Source organism: Periplaneta americana, chromosome 9 (assembly GCF_040183065.1).
Source record: "Periplaneta americana isolate PAMFEO1 chromosome 9, P.americana_PAMFEO1_priV1, whole genome shotgun sequence".
NCBI classification, from domain to species: Eukaryota; Metazoa; Arthropoda; class Insecta; order Blattodea; family Blattidae; genus Periplaneta; species Periplaneta americana.
In genome coordinates this window covers 114,971,498-114,987,614 of record NC_091125.1, presented here as the reverse complement: position 1 = coordinate 114,987,614, position 16,117 = coordinate 114,971,498, and the positions used below count along the sequence as shown (strand labels likewise).

The window sequence follows — 16,117 nt, the reverse complement described above, 5'->3', positions numbered from 1 at the left end:
AGTATCGACATCGGGTAATATCGAACAGTGCGTTTCTTTCATCTACCACCATATGGTAGTACCTGAATGACATGGTTACGTTTCTCTATGCGACATCACAGAAACGTAACCATGTCAATCAGGTACTATCATCGGGTGGTAGATGAAAGAAACTCACTGTCCGATATTACCCGATGTCCGATACTACCCGACTCTCCCCTACGTTTTACTGTATTAATAGCGATTAAAAAAAGTTTAGCTATACAGTAGACTAACATTAATAATTATTTATTAGTGATTTAATTCGTTCAGATTAGATAATTACGTTGTTAGGGACCGGTCACGTCACGCTTCGCTACGGACACTTCATAAACAATGTTTAGGCCTATAGCAGAAGATTATGCATGTTTATGCAAAGAATTTTCACATATATAGTCCGTTCGCTCTTAGTTTGGGTCCTAATGTAAACATTAACCACGTATCAGCGATCTCAAGACTTTCTACTAACAGAGAAATATCGCATAGTCTAAATAGTATACAGTAAGATGATTTATTTTGACCTGCTGTTCACATATTATTATGCTTTTTTCTTTCTTTCTGTATGTTATATATTATGTCTGATTTCTTCTTATTTGTTGTTTATTTATTATTATTATTATTATTATTATTATTATTATTATTATTATTATTATTATTATCTTATTCAGTTTTGTGTGTAAAATTGTAGTGTAATTTGTAAATTTGTAGTGTTTTTGTAACGCAGTCTTTACTCCTGGTTGAGTGTTAGAGAAGGCCGTATGGCCTTAACTCTGCCAGGTTAAATAAATCATTATTATTATTATTATTATTATTATTATTATTATTATTATTATTATAACTACTTATTTTTGGTCTGGTCTGTACAGGTCTTTTTTATGCACGGATACAATTTTTCTTTCTATTTTTTTTTTCATTGGAATCCATTCTAAGAGTGGTACACTTTCACAATCACGATAAATGCGAACTGCTATTATGTTTTTAATTATTTTTAAATACAGTGTTTGATTATTATTAAAATACCATTCTCTTGGTTGTAGGTGAAATATCCTGTGTTGCAGGACGTAAATAAGATTCTGCAGCAGCAAGCAATGTTTAAAATTTAAACCTTGACAAACGAAATCTTTCTTTAAACCGGAATTCTTGAAAATCAATATTCTTAGTCTAAATGTTCCATTAGTATGTATGAATTCTTCTTCACTGTGACTGCTTGAAGATAAGTCATATTACATTAAAAATGTTATTTATACACATTTAAGAAAGTTTACCAAGAACAAAGGATTGGTATAAAACGTGCTCGTGTTTCTGTTTTACAAATGACAAAAACTTTTTATGGAAGAATCCGTTGGTAAAAGAAAAGAAACTGTTAGTAATTACTAGTGCTTGTCGCTTGTCGTGACAAATTTACCAGTACAGACTTACACAACGGAAATGATTGGTTTTTTACTTATTTGCTAATTTGTCCCTAGCAAAATAGTAATTTTAGTTTTATATAATAGGCTCCTGTCTCACCACCGTAATTTTGTTCAGTATAAATGTCACACAATTTACCGAGAATCTAATTCCTGTTCCTTTGCTGAGAGGATGCAAGTTGTGTACTGCGTTCGGTGTCTCGGATGCATTTCAAAACTGCTTTCTTCTTAGCAGCTCCGGTGGTCCGGCTCCTAACATTCCACATGCATTTCATTATATCGCTCCGTTTGGCATACACAAGACTCAAACCCAGACAAGACATGCAACTCAAATTCTCAAGAGACTGACAGATCTGCGCCGATTTTATCTAGGATGTCAGTAGCTTCACATTTTTTCCCAATTATGTTAGCAGATATTTCTAACCCTTAATTGAAGGCCGAAATTAGGCCTACAAAACAGTAGAGAGAGAGAGAGAGAGAGAGAGAGAGAGAGAGAGAGAGAGAGAGAGAGAGAGAGAGATTTTTAAGAGAAATGTTACTTTTGCAAAAATATTTTTATATTACTATTATTATAATACAGAGCATTAAATTATGAAAATAATTTGCTGATGAATGTAGTTTCAAGTTAGTGCTGACAAAAGCATTCCAGTTAGTAAATTCGAAAATACTGTATGACATATTTTCCGTGGGCCTACCTAAAGGTCTTCAAAGGTATTTCCTTTCGAAGAATCTTAAAAATTTCAGTGCGAGTTGTGTAAAACCCCTAATCACATATATAACAGATTGACTATCGCAATGTTTTTTTTTTACTTGGTTATTTAACGACCTGTATCAACTACGAGGTTATTTAGCGTCGATGGGATTGATGCTAGCGAGATATTTGGCGAGATGAGGCCGAGCATTTGCCATAGGTAGATTACCTGACATTTGCCTTATGGTTGGGGAAAACCTCGGAAAAAACTCAACCGGGTAATCAGCCCAAGCGGGAATCGAACCCACGCCCGAACGCAACACCGGATCGGCAGGCAAGCACCTTAGCTGACTGAGCTACGCCGGTGGCTCCATCGCAATGTTAAAAACGGTAGCATGTGGAAGAGAACCATCAGAATCGCCACCGTCGCGTCGATTGGAAACGAACGCTAGATGCAAATACAGTTGCTCCATGAAATTTAAATGAGAGTTATGACGTGATTCCTTCTACTGTCACTAGATGGCAGTACAGTAAACTTGATAAAAGTTGTTGCCATCAAAGCCTATAAAGCTGAGCAATCTGTTATATAGTGATCAGGGATAAAACAACACAAAATACTTTCATTTATACAAAATGAAGAGACTCGTATAACTATTCTGTGATGAATTTTATTTAGCGATGCACACGTATTTAAGGGCTTACCGCTTATGAGCGGTTGCCGCTTAATACTCGATGGCGTTGCCAACCTCTCTTATCTCACGACAGAGGGTTGCACAATTGACTAGTTTTTCTTTATTCTCATTCTGATGGTATCACCACTGAATCTTGATTTAGTGGTTTTCTCCCACTTGTTTTTCTCTCATGTTATTAAGTTTATATGCGTAGGCAAAAAAACGTAGTGGTTTTGACACTACTTCTTTATCAATTATGCATTTAAAAAAATACAGTCAATTACGACACACCGTACAGATGGCAGGTCTGTCTCGTTGAGTGGATGACATATGAAATACAAAAATATAAACAGAACTGTTCTTTCTTTGAAAGTAAAATGCAGCGAGAGATATTTTTAAACAAATTAACAGATTTCGTTTCTAGAGTACCGTAACAATCAACCAATGAACATAATCAGTTAAAATGCATATTATTCGAAAAAAAATTGTAAGAGTAGACCTATGGTCGAAGGGAGCAAATTAATGAGAAGGACGGAAAGAATCCTAGGCAGAGATGTTCTAATCCTAGGGTATAACTTTTACAAGTTAAAACAACTATAATAAAATAAAGGAATAGCTAAATATCGTAATAAAAGAGGTAATTAAATAGACATTTTAATATTACACACATTATTATTGTACAGTAGTGGCAAAAAAACCGGACCGACCCTTGTAGCTGATTTCAGAGCCTTGTTCACTCCAGAGCGTCGGTGCATATTCCTTGGACCTGAAACCACCTGTGCAGTTGAACAACAGCCACGCAGCTGGTTACTGTTTTCGTCTTCATTGAATGGCTCAGGTGTTTGGGGCGCGCCGCTATCGTGCAAACGGCGTTCTATACACTGTGGTTAACAAAATAGCGCATGCGTTTTATGGTAAAATGAATACTTTAAATAAAAAATGAAATATTTATAATGGTAATGGAAAATTTCTATTTTTAGGTATGCAGTGGTTATAAAAATGTCTTCTTCCTGTATAAGAAAACTGATGCCTGATATTTTTCTAAATATGCCAGTAGCTTTGCAAAAAAAAAAATCGAACATTTTACTGAAAACAATAACAAAATATGTAGGCCTATCTGAAAAATTGAGTGACACATTTCATTTTGATATACGGAATTTTTTTTGGAATATTTCTGTTAATAACTTAGAAACTAATTGACTCACTGAAATAAAATTTCACTGCATCATTATCCATCACACCGTTATTATGTGTAAAAAAAACCAAGGACGTAGCTTGAAAAATGTAGAAAATAGACATTTCACCCATCACTTAAGGGTATATGTACGTGAACGACCACAAATATTATCAAAAAATGCAGGCTCTAAATTTCTAAAATTTTATAAGGAAATTAACTCACAATTGGACAAAAATTACAAGGTACCACATCAAGACTTATTAGAACTTCAGTATCAGATAAAAGTATAAAAAAGGTTACTAATAATATTTTTTAGAATTCACTTTTTACTTTAAATTAAATTTTCCAAAATTTGAAAATTTTGACACATATTATTTCATAACTCCACAACCATAAGAGATTAAATTCTGAAATTTTGTACAGTGATTTAACATGCATTTATAGAAAAGATAGACTATAATAATGCCCATTTCTTTGAAAATACAAAAATTAGATCACAAAACATTATGTAAATTTTAATATATTTTAGATGGGACAAATAAAAAATTAATTGCATTAAAATAAACAACTCTACATGTCTGAGAGTAGGCTACTTTTCAGAAATAAGTGTTTATTACATGCAGAAAAATATTAAAAATGTCAGAGAGACCATAACAATTTTATGGTTACCAAATGATGTAACTGCAGAATTTTTTTTTTTTTTTTTTTTTCATACTTTGATAAAATTGGTTTGAAAAATGTTATTAATAACTTTTTTTTATACTTTTATAAGATATTTAAGTTCTAATAAGTCTTGTTGTAGTACCTTGTAATTTTTTTCCAATTGTGAGTTCATTTTCTTATAACATTTTAGAAATTTAGAGCCTGCATTTTCTGATATTAGTGGTCGTTCACGTACATATACCCTTAATGTTATTACTAATAACAATATTAACAACAAATACATCATGGGAAAATTTATCTAACTTATACATACTTAGATTTTTGTTCATTTTAATATCATAATTATATTGCTATTAATGTAGGATCACCTTCCCACACGTTGAGTGGTTTAATTATGTCGGAAAAGAAATTAGCCTGTGTTAATATACCCCGAAAATTGCACAAGAAGAAATATTTTATGGAACTCCGCAGATAATTCAGAGCTCTAAACGTAAATCCTTACCATACTATTGGTTTATGTGGTGGTGAATATTCTTACCACTACAGAATCTGCTGCGACGACGCTAGGAAATGTGTGCAGTTGACGGTGCTGCCATTGGCGGTAGATCTGGAGCGAGGTGTCTGCGAACCTTGGATGACGAAGCACAGCATCCTGCAATTGCCAGCCAACTGTCAGCAACCCCTTACTCATTACACAAACCTGACCTGCCTCCTCCCACCTATACATGACTATCTTACCCAAACTCATGTGTCATTTAATACCAGATAAATATAATTCCGAAACTTATTTACAAACATTTATAATTGCAATTCAGACCAATTCTTCAACCTAGTTACTGCAATTTACTTCTTCGAATGTAATGTAATGTGAATATAAATATAACTATTGTGGAAACCACGCTTTAATAGAAACATGTCTCCCTCTCTTATTGTCCAGAACGGCTTGAAATTTCAATGCTTACATCTCAATAGCTTCAAGCGACCATTCCTCTCAAAAGAACAAAAGATATGTGTAGCTGTCCAACCATTCATGCAGCAATCAAAATTATGCTTCCGGGTCTATCCAAAACATGCAGTATGCTATGGTACTGTACTTCACATTCTAAGAAGTAATGGAAGTTGGGAGTAACTACCAACAGGGCGTATTTCGTTATTTATGGCTAACATGAGCCTGGATATATGACGTCTTTATTTTAATTTTATAGTTGTTCTGTGTTGTTTGTAATAGAGGCGGCGTTTACTCATTATTATTATTATTATTATTATTATTATTATTATTATTATTATTATTAACTTTTTAAATTATTGTTGAATATAAAGATAATCAAGATGAGAGAAAATGAAGAAATCAGATTTATAATGTGGAAAACAATATTTTTTGAAGAATGGAAATGAATATGTTTAAACAGTTTGAACACATAAAGAGAATGAACGAGGATAGATGGCCTAGAAAAATTCTAGAATGGGTATCACCTGAAACAATAAAAATGGGATGACCAAGATGATGTTGACTGGAGAAATGAGGTGGAAAATGCAATGAAGGCTACGATGCTAGAGGACATGTGTTTAGATAGAAATTAATGAATAAATCTGTGTATAATAAATTATTAGCAAAGGCAAGGAATCCTCATCACTCTGAAGATTCTAATGTTGTGTGCAACCCCAAATCACATATAGGTTGCTCATCTCTGTGTTAAAATCGGTTGCACTTTGAAGAGAACAACCTCCAGGATCGCCACCCGTCCGCCGTAAACGAACACGAGATGGCAGTACAGTCGCTAATGCAATTCAAATGGGAGTTATGACGTGACTCCTTATGTAACAACTAGATGGCAGCACAGTAAACCTGACAAAAGTTGTTACCGTCAAAGCCTATAACGCCGAGCAATCTGGGTATATATGATCTAGGGTGCAACGCAACGTATCGTGTGTACCGCAGTCTTCTACTTTCAGCCAATAGGAAAACGACCAGGTATCTCCGAACGGCTGGAATTTGGTTTGACTCCGGTCTAAATTTTCGCTGAATTAACTACAGTATTGGATCACATAGGTATATAAAAGTATGAAAATGAAGCATAAGTACATAACAGTAATGTCAAAATACACTTATATTTCTTTTGTATAGAATTATATTCAACATAAACATGCATACAAAGACTGGCAGGTGATGTTACAAGGTTACTATTTGTTCTCTTACGTGTAAATGTATTCTGTTAACAAACAAGACTAAGCATGTCACGCGTCATGAAGACACAAACGATACGTGGAACTAAAAATAATGCATATTGATTACACAACTTTTAACACTGTATCACTTCGGAATATGTATGATAAGACTTTCTTGTGTTAAATTCTAACGTACTAGTTCTGATGACCCATAATAGGTCGAAACATGTAAACAAGGTACGTTAGAATTTAACACAAGAAAGTCTTATCATACATATTCCGAAGTAAAAATAATGCTTCCAACATTATAGCACTACTTGCATACGTACTGTAAATATTGTTCGAAAATGCAACCAACGTTAGGGTTTACGGTATGCATTGAAGATATATTTACTAATGTGCGAAATATATATCCATGAGTTCCAATCCCACTGAGGCACGAAAATTTATCCGTGAACTGATTTGTGGTTATTTTCATCCTATAAATGTGACATTTTATTAAACTGAAATGAAGCTGCACGATGGAGGATAACTTTATTAAATTTTTCGCTTCATCAACGACGATGACGATGTTGACGATGGGGAAGATGGTGATGATAGTGTTGGTGACTAAGCCAAATAGCATGACTTGATTACTTTTATGCTATTCGAATTTCTTGATCACCCTCTTCATTCCGACGCTCACGGCGAAATAAGCGCTACTATCAAAGGAGGAAGCAGAACAATGAGTTTCTTTATTCATTTGCAGGACATCTGAAGATCACAACCAGCAGGTTAATGACCCTGAATAGTTGCTAATCTGTGTTCAAAATGTCAAGTAAATTGTGAATTACATTAAGAAATTCTCCAGAATAAAATAGATTTATCTCATTTCGCATACAAAGATGATGGAAATTACTGCAAAGGAAATTTATTTACAGGAGGTTTTATTGTGAAACGCCAGAGACGCGTGAAAGGATGCACATGGTCGCACAATTCATTCAGTTATATTCTCCTATTACCAGTTGCCCTTTTTTTTTTTTGTCTGTTGCGATTTAATTATGTCGGGAGATCCGGAACGCGAGAGGAGAATCACCGTCGGTCGGTGAACTTGAAGAGTCTGCAACATGTCAAAAAGAAGTGTAGGGAGGACTTTGCAATTACAGCTGCAGAACCGCAGTTTATCTGTACATAATGTGGAGTCGTGAGCCGTGTTATTCATTCATCCGCAAACTAATGAAGACAAGGGACCGGATGTGGTCTGGTAATTGAACCGACGGTACACACTCCCGAAAAGAGCTTTGAGTAAATAAGAGGAAGGAGCTGTGACCGTCGAGATAATTATCTTGAGTAGCTGTCTCTCAGCGACAGAATTTACCATGTCACTATTTCTGAAATGAAATCCTTCATTTAATAGTCTGCACTACACATTATTTCTAGAAAATTATAAATGCGAAGAAATAAATTCTGTCCACTCACACTTCCGCGTCAAAAATATTAACTTAAAATTAGAAAGAACAAATGAGGGGTTCGGGAGTAAAACATGGTAAGTGACGTTTTAGTATTTTGAAGTTATTAGGTAGGTAAACATTTATATGTCCCGCGCCGTGGCGTAGTGGTCTAAGACATCCTGCCTAGGACTCGCGTTACGGAAAGTGCGCTGGTTCAAGTCCTCATGGGGGAAGAAATTTTCTCATGAAATTTCGGCCAGTTTATGGGACCGGTGCCAACCCAGCATCATGATGCACTTGAGGATGCTACGATAGGTAGCAAAATTCGGTTACGCAAACCAGCTATAACGGCTGGCGGGCTCATCGTACTAACCACACGATACCTCCATTCTGGTTGGATGATCGTTCACCTCTGCTGCGGCATGTGGCCGTGAGGCCAGCAGCCGCCACGGATTATAAAAACATTTATATATACATCCAACAGTTTGTATAGTTACCAGGAAAGTAAAATCTGTATACTTCTGCCATTTGTTGAGATATTGGAAAACTACCTACTGCATTAGACGCAGAAGGTAAGATACCATATTATACGCTACACATCTCATTTTTGACAAAAAAATGTCAGTTACCATGTTTTACAACCGAGCACCTCAAATATCAAGACTTATACTCTATTAACAAAGAGTGGGAAGTTACAAAAATGGTGAAATCAATTAATGCCTCGTATATTAAAGTGTAAAATGTTTCATACTATGTAGAATCTATTTTAGGGATTTAAGTCCCAAAACATGATAAAAATATTCACAAACTTACTCCCTTTTAATTTAAAGTTACCGTTGTGTTTCAGCAACAATATGCATACTTTTAGAGGAAGGCGCTTGGATGCAAGTACAGTAACGCCTCATTTTCTCTACTAGAAGCCTTTATTCTTTTTTTAACTGCAGATATGAACACGTAATAGCTTCTCGTGTCCTTGCATCGAAACCACAGTCAGTAGAAAGGTGTTCAATTATCACATTTCATCACTGAACTGAAGAAAATTCTCACGTTACTGCTGAAGGAAGATATCAATAATTCAGAATTACCACATGGCCAGGAATAATTGGCGGTAGTTTCATTGAATATGTTCCGACTGGGAAACTAACAAGAGCATGGAACAGATTGTTTTTACGAGAAATTAAATTAATTGTTTCATGCAGTATAAATTGTTACATCTTTTGCTGGTGATATTTCGTCAAATTTTAGTGAATTGTTAGGAACTTTTGGCTTCGCAATTAATTAAAATAGATTGTGATCGTAGAGAAACGGTTTTTTAGCTGTAGTTGCCCGGACCTCAGTCCAGATGGATTTTTATTTAAGGGGCTATCTTAATCCATTTCCTACAACAAACACCACTTCAATACAATGAAATGGTACAACATGTAAAACAATGGTACAAGCGACTTCGTCAGACACCTGGAATAATTTCACAAAAGTGGCGTTGCACTCTCACAAAATAGTGGCTGAAGCTGTCATGTGCACAGTACGGCACATTTTGTGGGAGATATAAAAATTCAAATATATATTCTCTATTGTGCCAAAATTACCCTTAATGGGCCAATTTACCCCCGTTGACGGTAACTCCGGCATTGAATGTAACGGTAGATTTACTTGCTATACAGAGTGATTCATAAATACCTGTAAAAACTTTGTGGGTGTAATGTAGAGGTAAAAATAAAACTAAAATGTTCTATACAACTCTGAAAGTAAGTATTTGTGGGAAAAGTTGTATAGAACATTTTAGATTTAGTTTTACTTCTAAATTACACCCACAAAGTTTTTACAGGTATTTATGAATCACCCTGTATATTATAAAACTTCCCTCTTAACAGAGTCATATGCCTTTTTGAAATCTATGAATAACTGGTGTACTGTACCCTTATAATCCCATTTTTTCTCCAAAGTCTACATAAAACGTAAAATTACTCGTACTCATTCTTACTGTGTATATAATATATTTACATGAATTCTGCTCTACGAGAACAGAAGGTTACAAAATACTAATTAGACGTATTAAAACAGTTCTTTCTTTATTCCACTCAGCGATTTCAGCGAACTTAAATACGTCACCTGTTGTGGTAGCTTACATTTAGTTATTTTTTTAACTTTTTGTAGGAGGTGAGAAGAAAATGTAACTCTTAATAAAATTAATGCTAATACATTATGCACCCCGCATCTTTTTCTTATGTTTTTTGAGAAAAATTTTTCTAGCATCGCGCTCGTTAAAGAATAACTAATGCGATTTATTCTAATCAGGACCAGCCTTTCCGCTGTTACCACACTGCCTTCTTACTGAAAACAGATGCTGCTTACGTCACACATTACGACACAGCGCAGGCGCCGATCCTTCAGCTGGAACATTCCTAAAATAGCTTCCCTGTTCTGCATTTCCTCTTACAGAGGTCTTTTACTACCGGAAGCATTCTCAGGTGGCTAAGGCAACACTTTCAGTGATTCAGTGATCGCATGTCAAGTTCTGCACGTCTTTCTTCTGCAACACGTATTAAGTTAAAAAGCTTGTTTCGTCTCAAATTTCTGACCCTCCAATGTTTTTTCACAGGCTATGTTTTTAGACATTCATTCCTAAAAATATATATATATATATATTCGAACGCCAGGCAAGGTTATCTAGGTTCTTCAGATCTTCAATTCGTGGTCATTTTACAAAGTTAACGAATATAATTGCTCTTTGCAAGGGGTATTTATATCGGAACAAAAGCGGAATGAATCCGAACATTACAAGCAAAGGGCATAGTACAGCCCGTAGGTGAAGTTCCAAACACAAATCTTCGTTTTGAGACCAAAACCATTACTTCTAACAGGTGGCCAGTGATATGTTTAGTCTTCTCTTTCACATATTCAATAACATTCGAGTATTTCACATATTATAGAAATCACTACCTAGCGTTAAGTTGTCTTTAGAAATATGAACTATATAAATTAGTAATGTATTATTTAATCAAAACATTGCAATGTTTCCCAACACGAGTTTTTTTCTTTCCTTCGGAGAAGGGTCCATATGCAAGCACCGCAGCCTTACGTTTATTGTGCAACCTAATTTATTAGAATGATTTTGAAATCCTTAGAACCGTTCATCAAGCACATGATTCACTGTGTTGTGCCATCTTATCGATTCAGCCATAGCATCCAGGTCTGACGAAGCCAGCGTGAACAGGAACGCCCCTCCGCCTCCCTGTGATGTTCCTCTGCGGCTTCCTCTGATCGATGGATCTGTTCGCAATTCACGTGGATGAATCTGCTGCACCCTTAACCAGAGAGACACGTCGCCGTCGATTCCACAACTCACCAAGGCGCCATCTATCCGAAGGAGCTACACTCCCCCGATCTATTTGCAGTTCGCTTATTGAAGCCCCTGCGGCTTCTCTGGATACGTGCAGCTCCCGCAGACATGCTATCTGTAGGTGGATCCTGGAACCACGTCAGCCTCCTGGTCAACTTTAACTATTGAAGATGATTAATGAAATTATGCTAATGAAGGCGAAAGGAGTCCGAGGTCCAACGCCAAAGTTACCCTGCAATTCTGCTTCAACTGATTGAGGAAAAACCCCGAAAAAAACCCAACCAGGTAATGTGCCCCTATCAGGATTTGAACCCGAGCCCGTTCGTTCCACGGTCAGGAAATGCTAACCGTTACTCTATACAACGGTGGACTCTATCGTCTTTATTTTACGTTCGTTGGGCATGCCAAAGGCATTTATCAAATTTATTTTAATTTTCATGACATGTAATTCAGCGTTCTTACATTTTTGTTTAAATCAAAATATTCTTGATAAAATATACACATCCAAAAATACCATATTTTGCGGGAGATAGCTGTTTCGTCGGTATTTTTATGTAGCGAGAACGCAAAGTTCACACCGCAATTCTCGCTTCTTGGCAAGACACAAAATAATACAATCGATATCAGGAGTTTCTATATCCATTAGTACTCCACCGAATGTTTGTTGCTACAGCGTGGAACAATATTTACTCTTGTTACTAGTGTCTATAAGGAGACTCGTTTTCACAGAGACCGCAGAAATTGCTTTCAAATCCCAGGCGGGTGGTTTGTATGAAATATGAGATCATACAACCCAAAGCAAATAAGCAGATATGGTGGTTCATCCCTTGTTACGTGCTATGTAAACATACAATTAACATTTCCCTATTGGGACAGCATTGAAAGTTAGTATAACTGCCAGAGACCATCTTCAGAATCATTTATATAGGAAACAAAACTTTCGTAAAAAGAAACGAAATTCAGATAACCTTTATGGATGGCATGATATATTAACAGCACTGATAAATTAATCCTTGTGGTGGTGAAAGAAGGGGTATACCAAAAGAGGGATAACAATGAATACAGTAATAAGTGGAATCATTTTATAATAATGTATTCGCCTAGCTTAGTTCGTAGAAATGGCTACGGACTGAAGGCCCCGGGATCAATCTCGGATGGAGACGAGATTTCTTTCGTTGCCAAAACTTCCGGAACGCACCGGTGTCCACTCAACTTTCTGTTAAATTGAGTAACTTACCAGATCCTTCTTGGCTTGAATATGGTGCCGATCACATCAATTCATTACAGTGCCGAGGTCAAGAAGACATGGAGTAATACGTCCATGCCCCACACAGTTTCATGATCTGTAAAATTTTTATTATTCACTCATGTTTAAGCATCATTCTCGCATGTGCCAATCAAGATTATATTTGGTACCATATACCAAAACATGTGTGAATCAATTAAAGAATAATTATAAAAATGATTGAACAGTAAAAGCATGTGAAGTAAAAAAGTGTAAGCACAGAAAATCGAGTCTAAGATATCAGCCGCATTACTAGTCTGTTACAGTAACAACTCTGTTGGCTCGTAGATGAAATACTGCAAACGCGGGGTTGTTAAGTTACGTAACGACAGCATAGTTTTGAAAAAGTAATTCTTTTCGGAAAAATTACTGATTTCTACGCCCGTAACATAGATGTGTTCGAATCTAGTTTTAATCTCTAACCTTTGAATGAATTTTATTAAAATTTTCCTTCCGTAATCTTCTCTTATACTCTATTTTATGAATCGCGTTTATTAACACAAGATTCCAAGTAATTTTTCAGTACGGATACCTTTGTTATATTTGTCTATCTGCAGAGAAGATAAAGCTGCATGCAATGGTTGACGGGAGGTTTCGACATGAGCTCATTAAGAGTTCCCTTGTGAATTGTTTCATCAACTAGGTTCATCTTGTATGAAATTTATAAATAAAAGTTGACAATCTTCTGTGTAGCTCTGATCGCAGTGGCGCGGCGTTGGTATAGTAGAGGAGGCAAGATCTGCCCTGTGACTTATCACGCACCGTAGATATAACACCAGTGGATATGTAGTGGAAAATATTATTTTAGTCTGAGATGAACTTCTGAGTCGATAGATTCGTGTAATATTAACAACCGAAACAAACTTTGTTTCAAATCTCCAATCCTTTCCCTTCTCGCGTAGCTCACATTCCATTCTCGCCTCTCGATCACGGTCTCTGCCTCTGTGTAACGTCACAGTTTCCGGTGAGGGAGAAGAGATAGCAAAAACGTTGTACTAATTTGTGTGAAAAAAATGTCTGAATTCTCATCAAACACTCAGGCAAGCAATGACCAAAACAATGGAATGAAGGCAACCAAATATATTTTGTTTTACTTTAGTATTCTGACGCCCACGACCAAGATAAGCCGCTGGAAACTCGACAGTCAGCCACCGGCAATGATATAATGTAACATCTACTGTATACTATTTATTCAGCAGCAGCTCTTGATCCTTGATTATGTTGCCTGTACCTGCTCATCGAATGCGTCATAAGAGTAACACATCCGTTTGACATGCGTACTCAAATAATGGTAACTTATAAGTAGACAGCGGAAAAAAAGTCATTCGGATGTGAAGGTAACTACAACGCGAGTAGTTTGTCTCGTCAGAGGGTTGTTGTTTGCATTAACACAGTAGGCATACTAGAGGCGCATGCAGGTAAGAACTGTTTTCGAATCGATGATTCAGAAGGTGCCTGATATTTTGTGTACTTTTCTATAAACCCTTTAAAGTGAGGATTGTCCAGCGTCTTGAATAGAATATTGCAACTTATCATTCGATACAAATCCTGGCAAAAATCATATTTCATATTTGTATCGAAATAAACTGCCACCATTTTCTAAAATGTGTTTAAATATCCACATTATGATTAATTTTCAATTTAACTTCATTCTCTAAATTGTACGTTAATGTGCTTTACACAGTATAATATACACTGCATAATAAATACGTCCGAATGGATAGCTCAGTTCGTGAGTAAAAACACTTATTGTTAATACTGTACTGTATTTTGATCAAACAAAAACGTAATGAAAATGATCAAACTCTAAATCGCGATATTTCCTAGTTTACGTAAATGGATGAACTACTTTTCTTCCCTCCTATACCTAGTAAAGTGATTTGTTTGTATTTTACGCCAGTATCATCGAACTCCAGTCGTGGAAAGGGGTAGCAAACTGTGATTCCGGTTCTCAAGCGTTAATTTAAAGGTATAGCCAGGCTAATATTAGAAATGTTAGTAAAAATAAAATGATGTCCCTGTATTAAAGAATACACCCTGGGTTTTTTAAATCTGTCTTCGGCATTATGATCACTTCACCGAACACAAATGAAGACTATGTTTACGTATCTCAATGTTCTCTGTTCACGTACGGACGAGGACTGACTGAGAATGCAGAATGGCAGTTGTTTTCGGTATTCGCGGATGGTACCGTGTTGTAGCTACCTACTTGGGAAGCGTGCACACCTCATGCCATAGTCTATGCGTACAGTACTTGTAAACCGTAAACATGACTTTTATTTGACTTTTTTCCGCTGTCTACTTATAAGATATAGGCCTAATGATTCCTTGGATATATTTTAAACAAAGATTATTATTAGAATGGAGTAATACATATTCCGAAAGAAAAATAAAATGATTTAATTTATTCAATTCTTAGCATTTCCCATCTCCTATGTTGTAAGATAAGAGTTTAGTAAGGGAGGGAAAAGCTATGACGAACCGTGGGAAATGTTATACTACAAGGTTTATTTTAAATGTTCGTGACTTTGTGAACAGATGAAATGTCTCAAGTGACTCTGTGACTTGGAACACTTTCGCTGTTCAGAGTCACCACATCTCGAGAACCATTCAGTGATTTTACAACCCTTTCATCCGATACACAAGAGTTATGTCACATACCTCGTCTAATTGAACATTTTACTAGACGCAATTTCTGCCGCGCATTTTAGTTTTATTACAACATGAAAGTTCTGTCAAGTTCGAGCTTCAGTCTATTGATTTCACTTTCAAGGAAAGGAGTACTGAAGGAAGACATAAAATAACAGATGTCCAATAAAAGCCAAGAGGTGGAGGGGGGAGGGTGTTACTCTGCACGATCGCCTGATGACATGTTCCCTTATAAAGATAAATGCACATGTATGTCCATACTTAATAATATTCCGTAAGATAAGCAATTTATTTTATGTGTATTCAGGGTTGGGACTTTAACGTAAAAAAGGTTATTTATATTACAGTAAAATACGCGTAAATAATGGGTAATTATTGTAATAAATGTAAAATACGTAAAAAACCTCCAAGAACTTTTATTTTTACTCTTTCTTTGTTCAGTTTGTGATGAAAATTTACTGTTTGAATTGCCAACAAATCTAGCTTACAACTGGAAGATACCAATTAATGTTAAAAAAATGGAGATCTTAAGAAGATTTTGAAGTACATACCGAATGAAGTGGAAAGTTTCTATACAGAACTGTACACATGGCCTACGACTAACAAAGATAGTAATGA

General features: G+C 35.8%; 1 protein-coding gene across 5 annotated transcripts in view; it reads right to left on the bottom strand.

The window, feature by feature from the left end:
• The window catches only part of LOC138706401 (tensin-3-like), an 812,914-nt gene that overhangs the window by 533,032 nt on the left and 263,765 nt on the right, over positions 1 to 16,117 (bottom strand). For 3 of the 5 annotated variants that reach the window (XM_069835657.1, XM_069835652.1, XM_069835655.1), the window contains exon 2: positions 5,168 to 5,281. The exons of the other annotated variants lie outside the window; for them this stretch is intronic. In XM_069835657.1, coding sequence (XP_069691758.1) covers positions 5,168 to 5,281 — 114 coding nt within the window. The remainder of the gene's footprint in view (positions 1 to 5,167; positions 5,282 to 16,117) is intronic. 5 annotated transcript variants of the gene reach the window in all.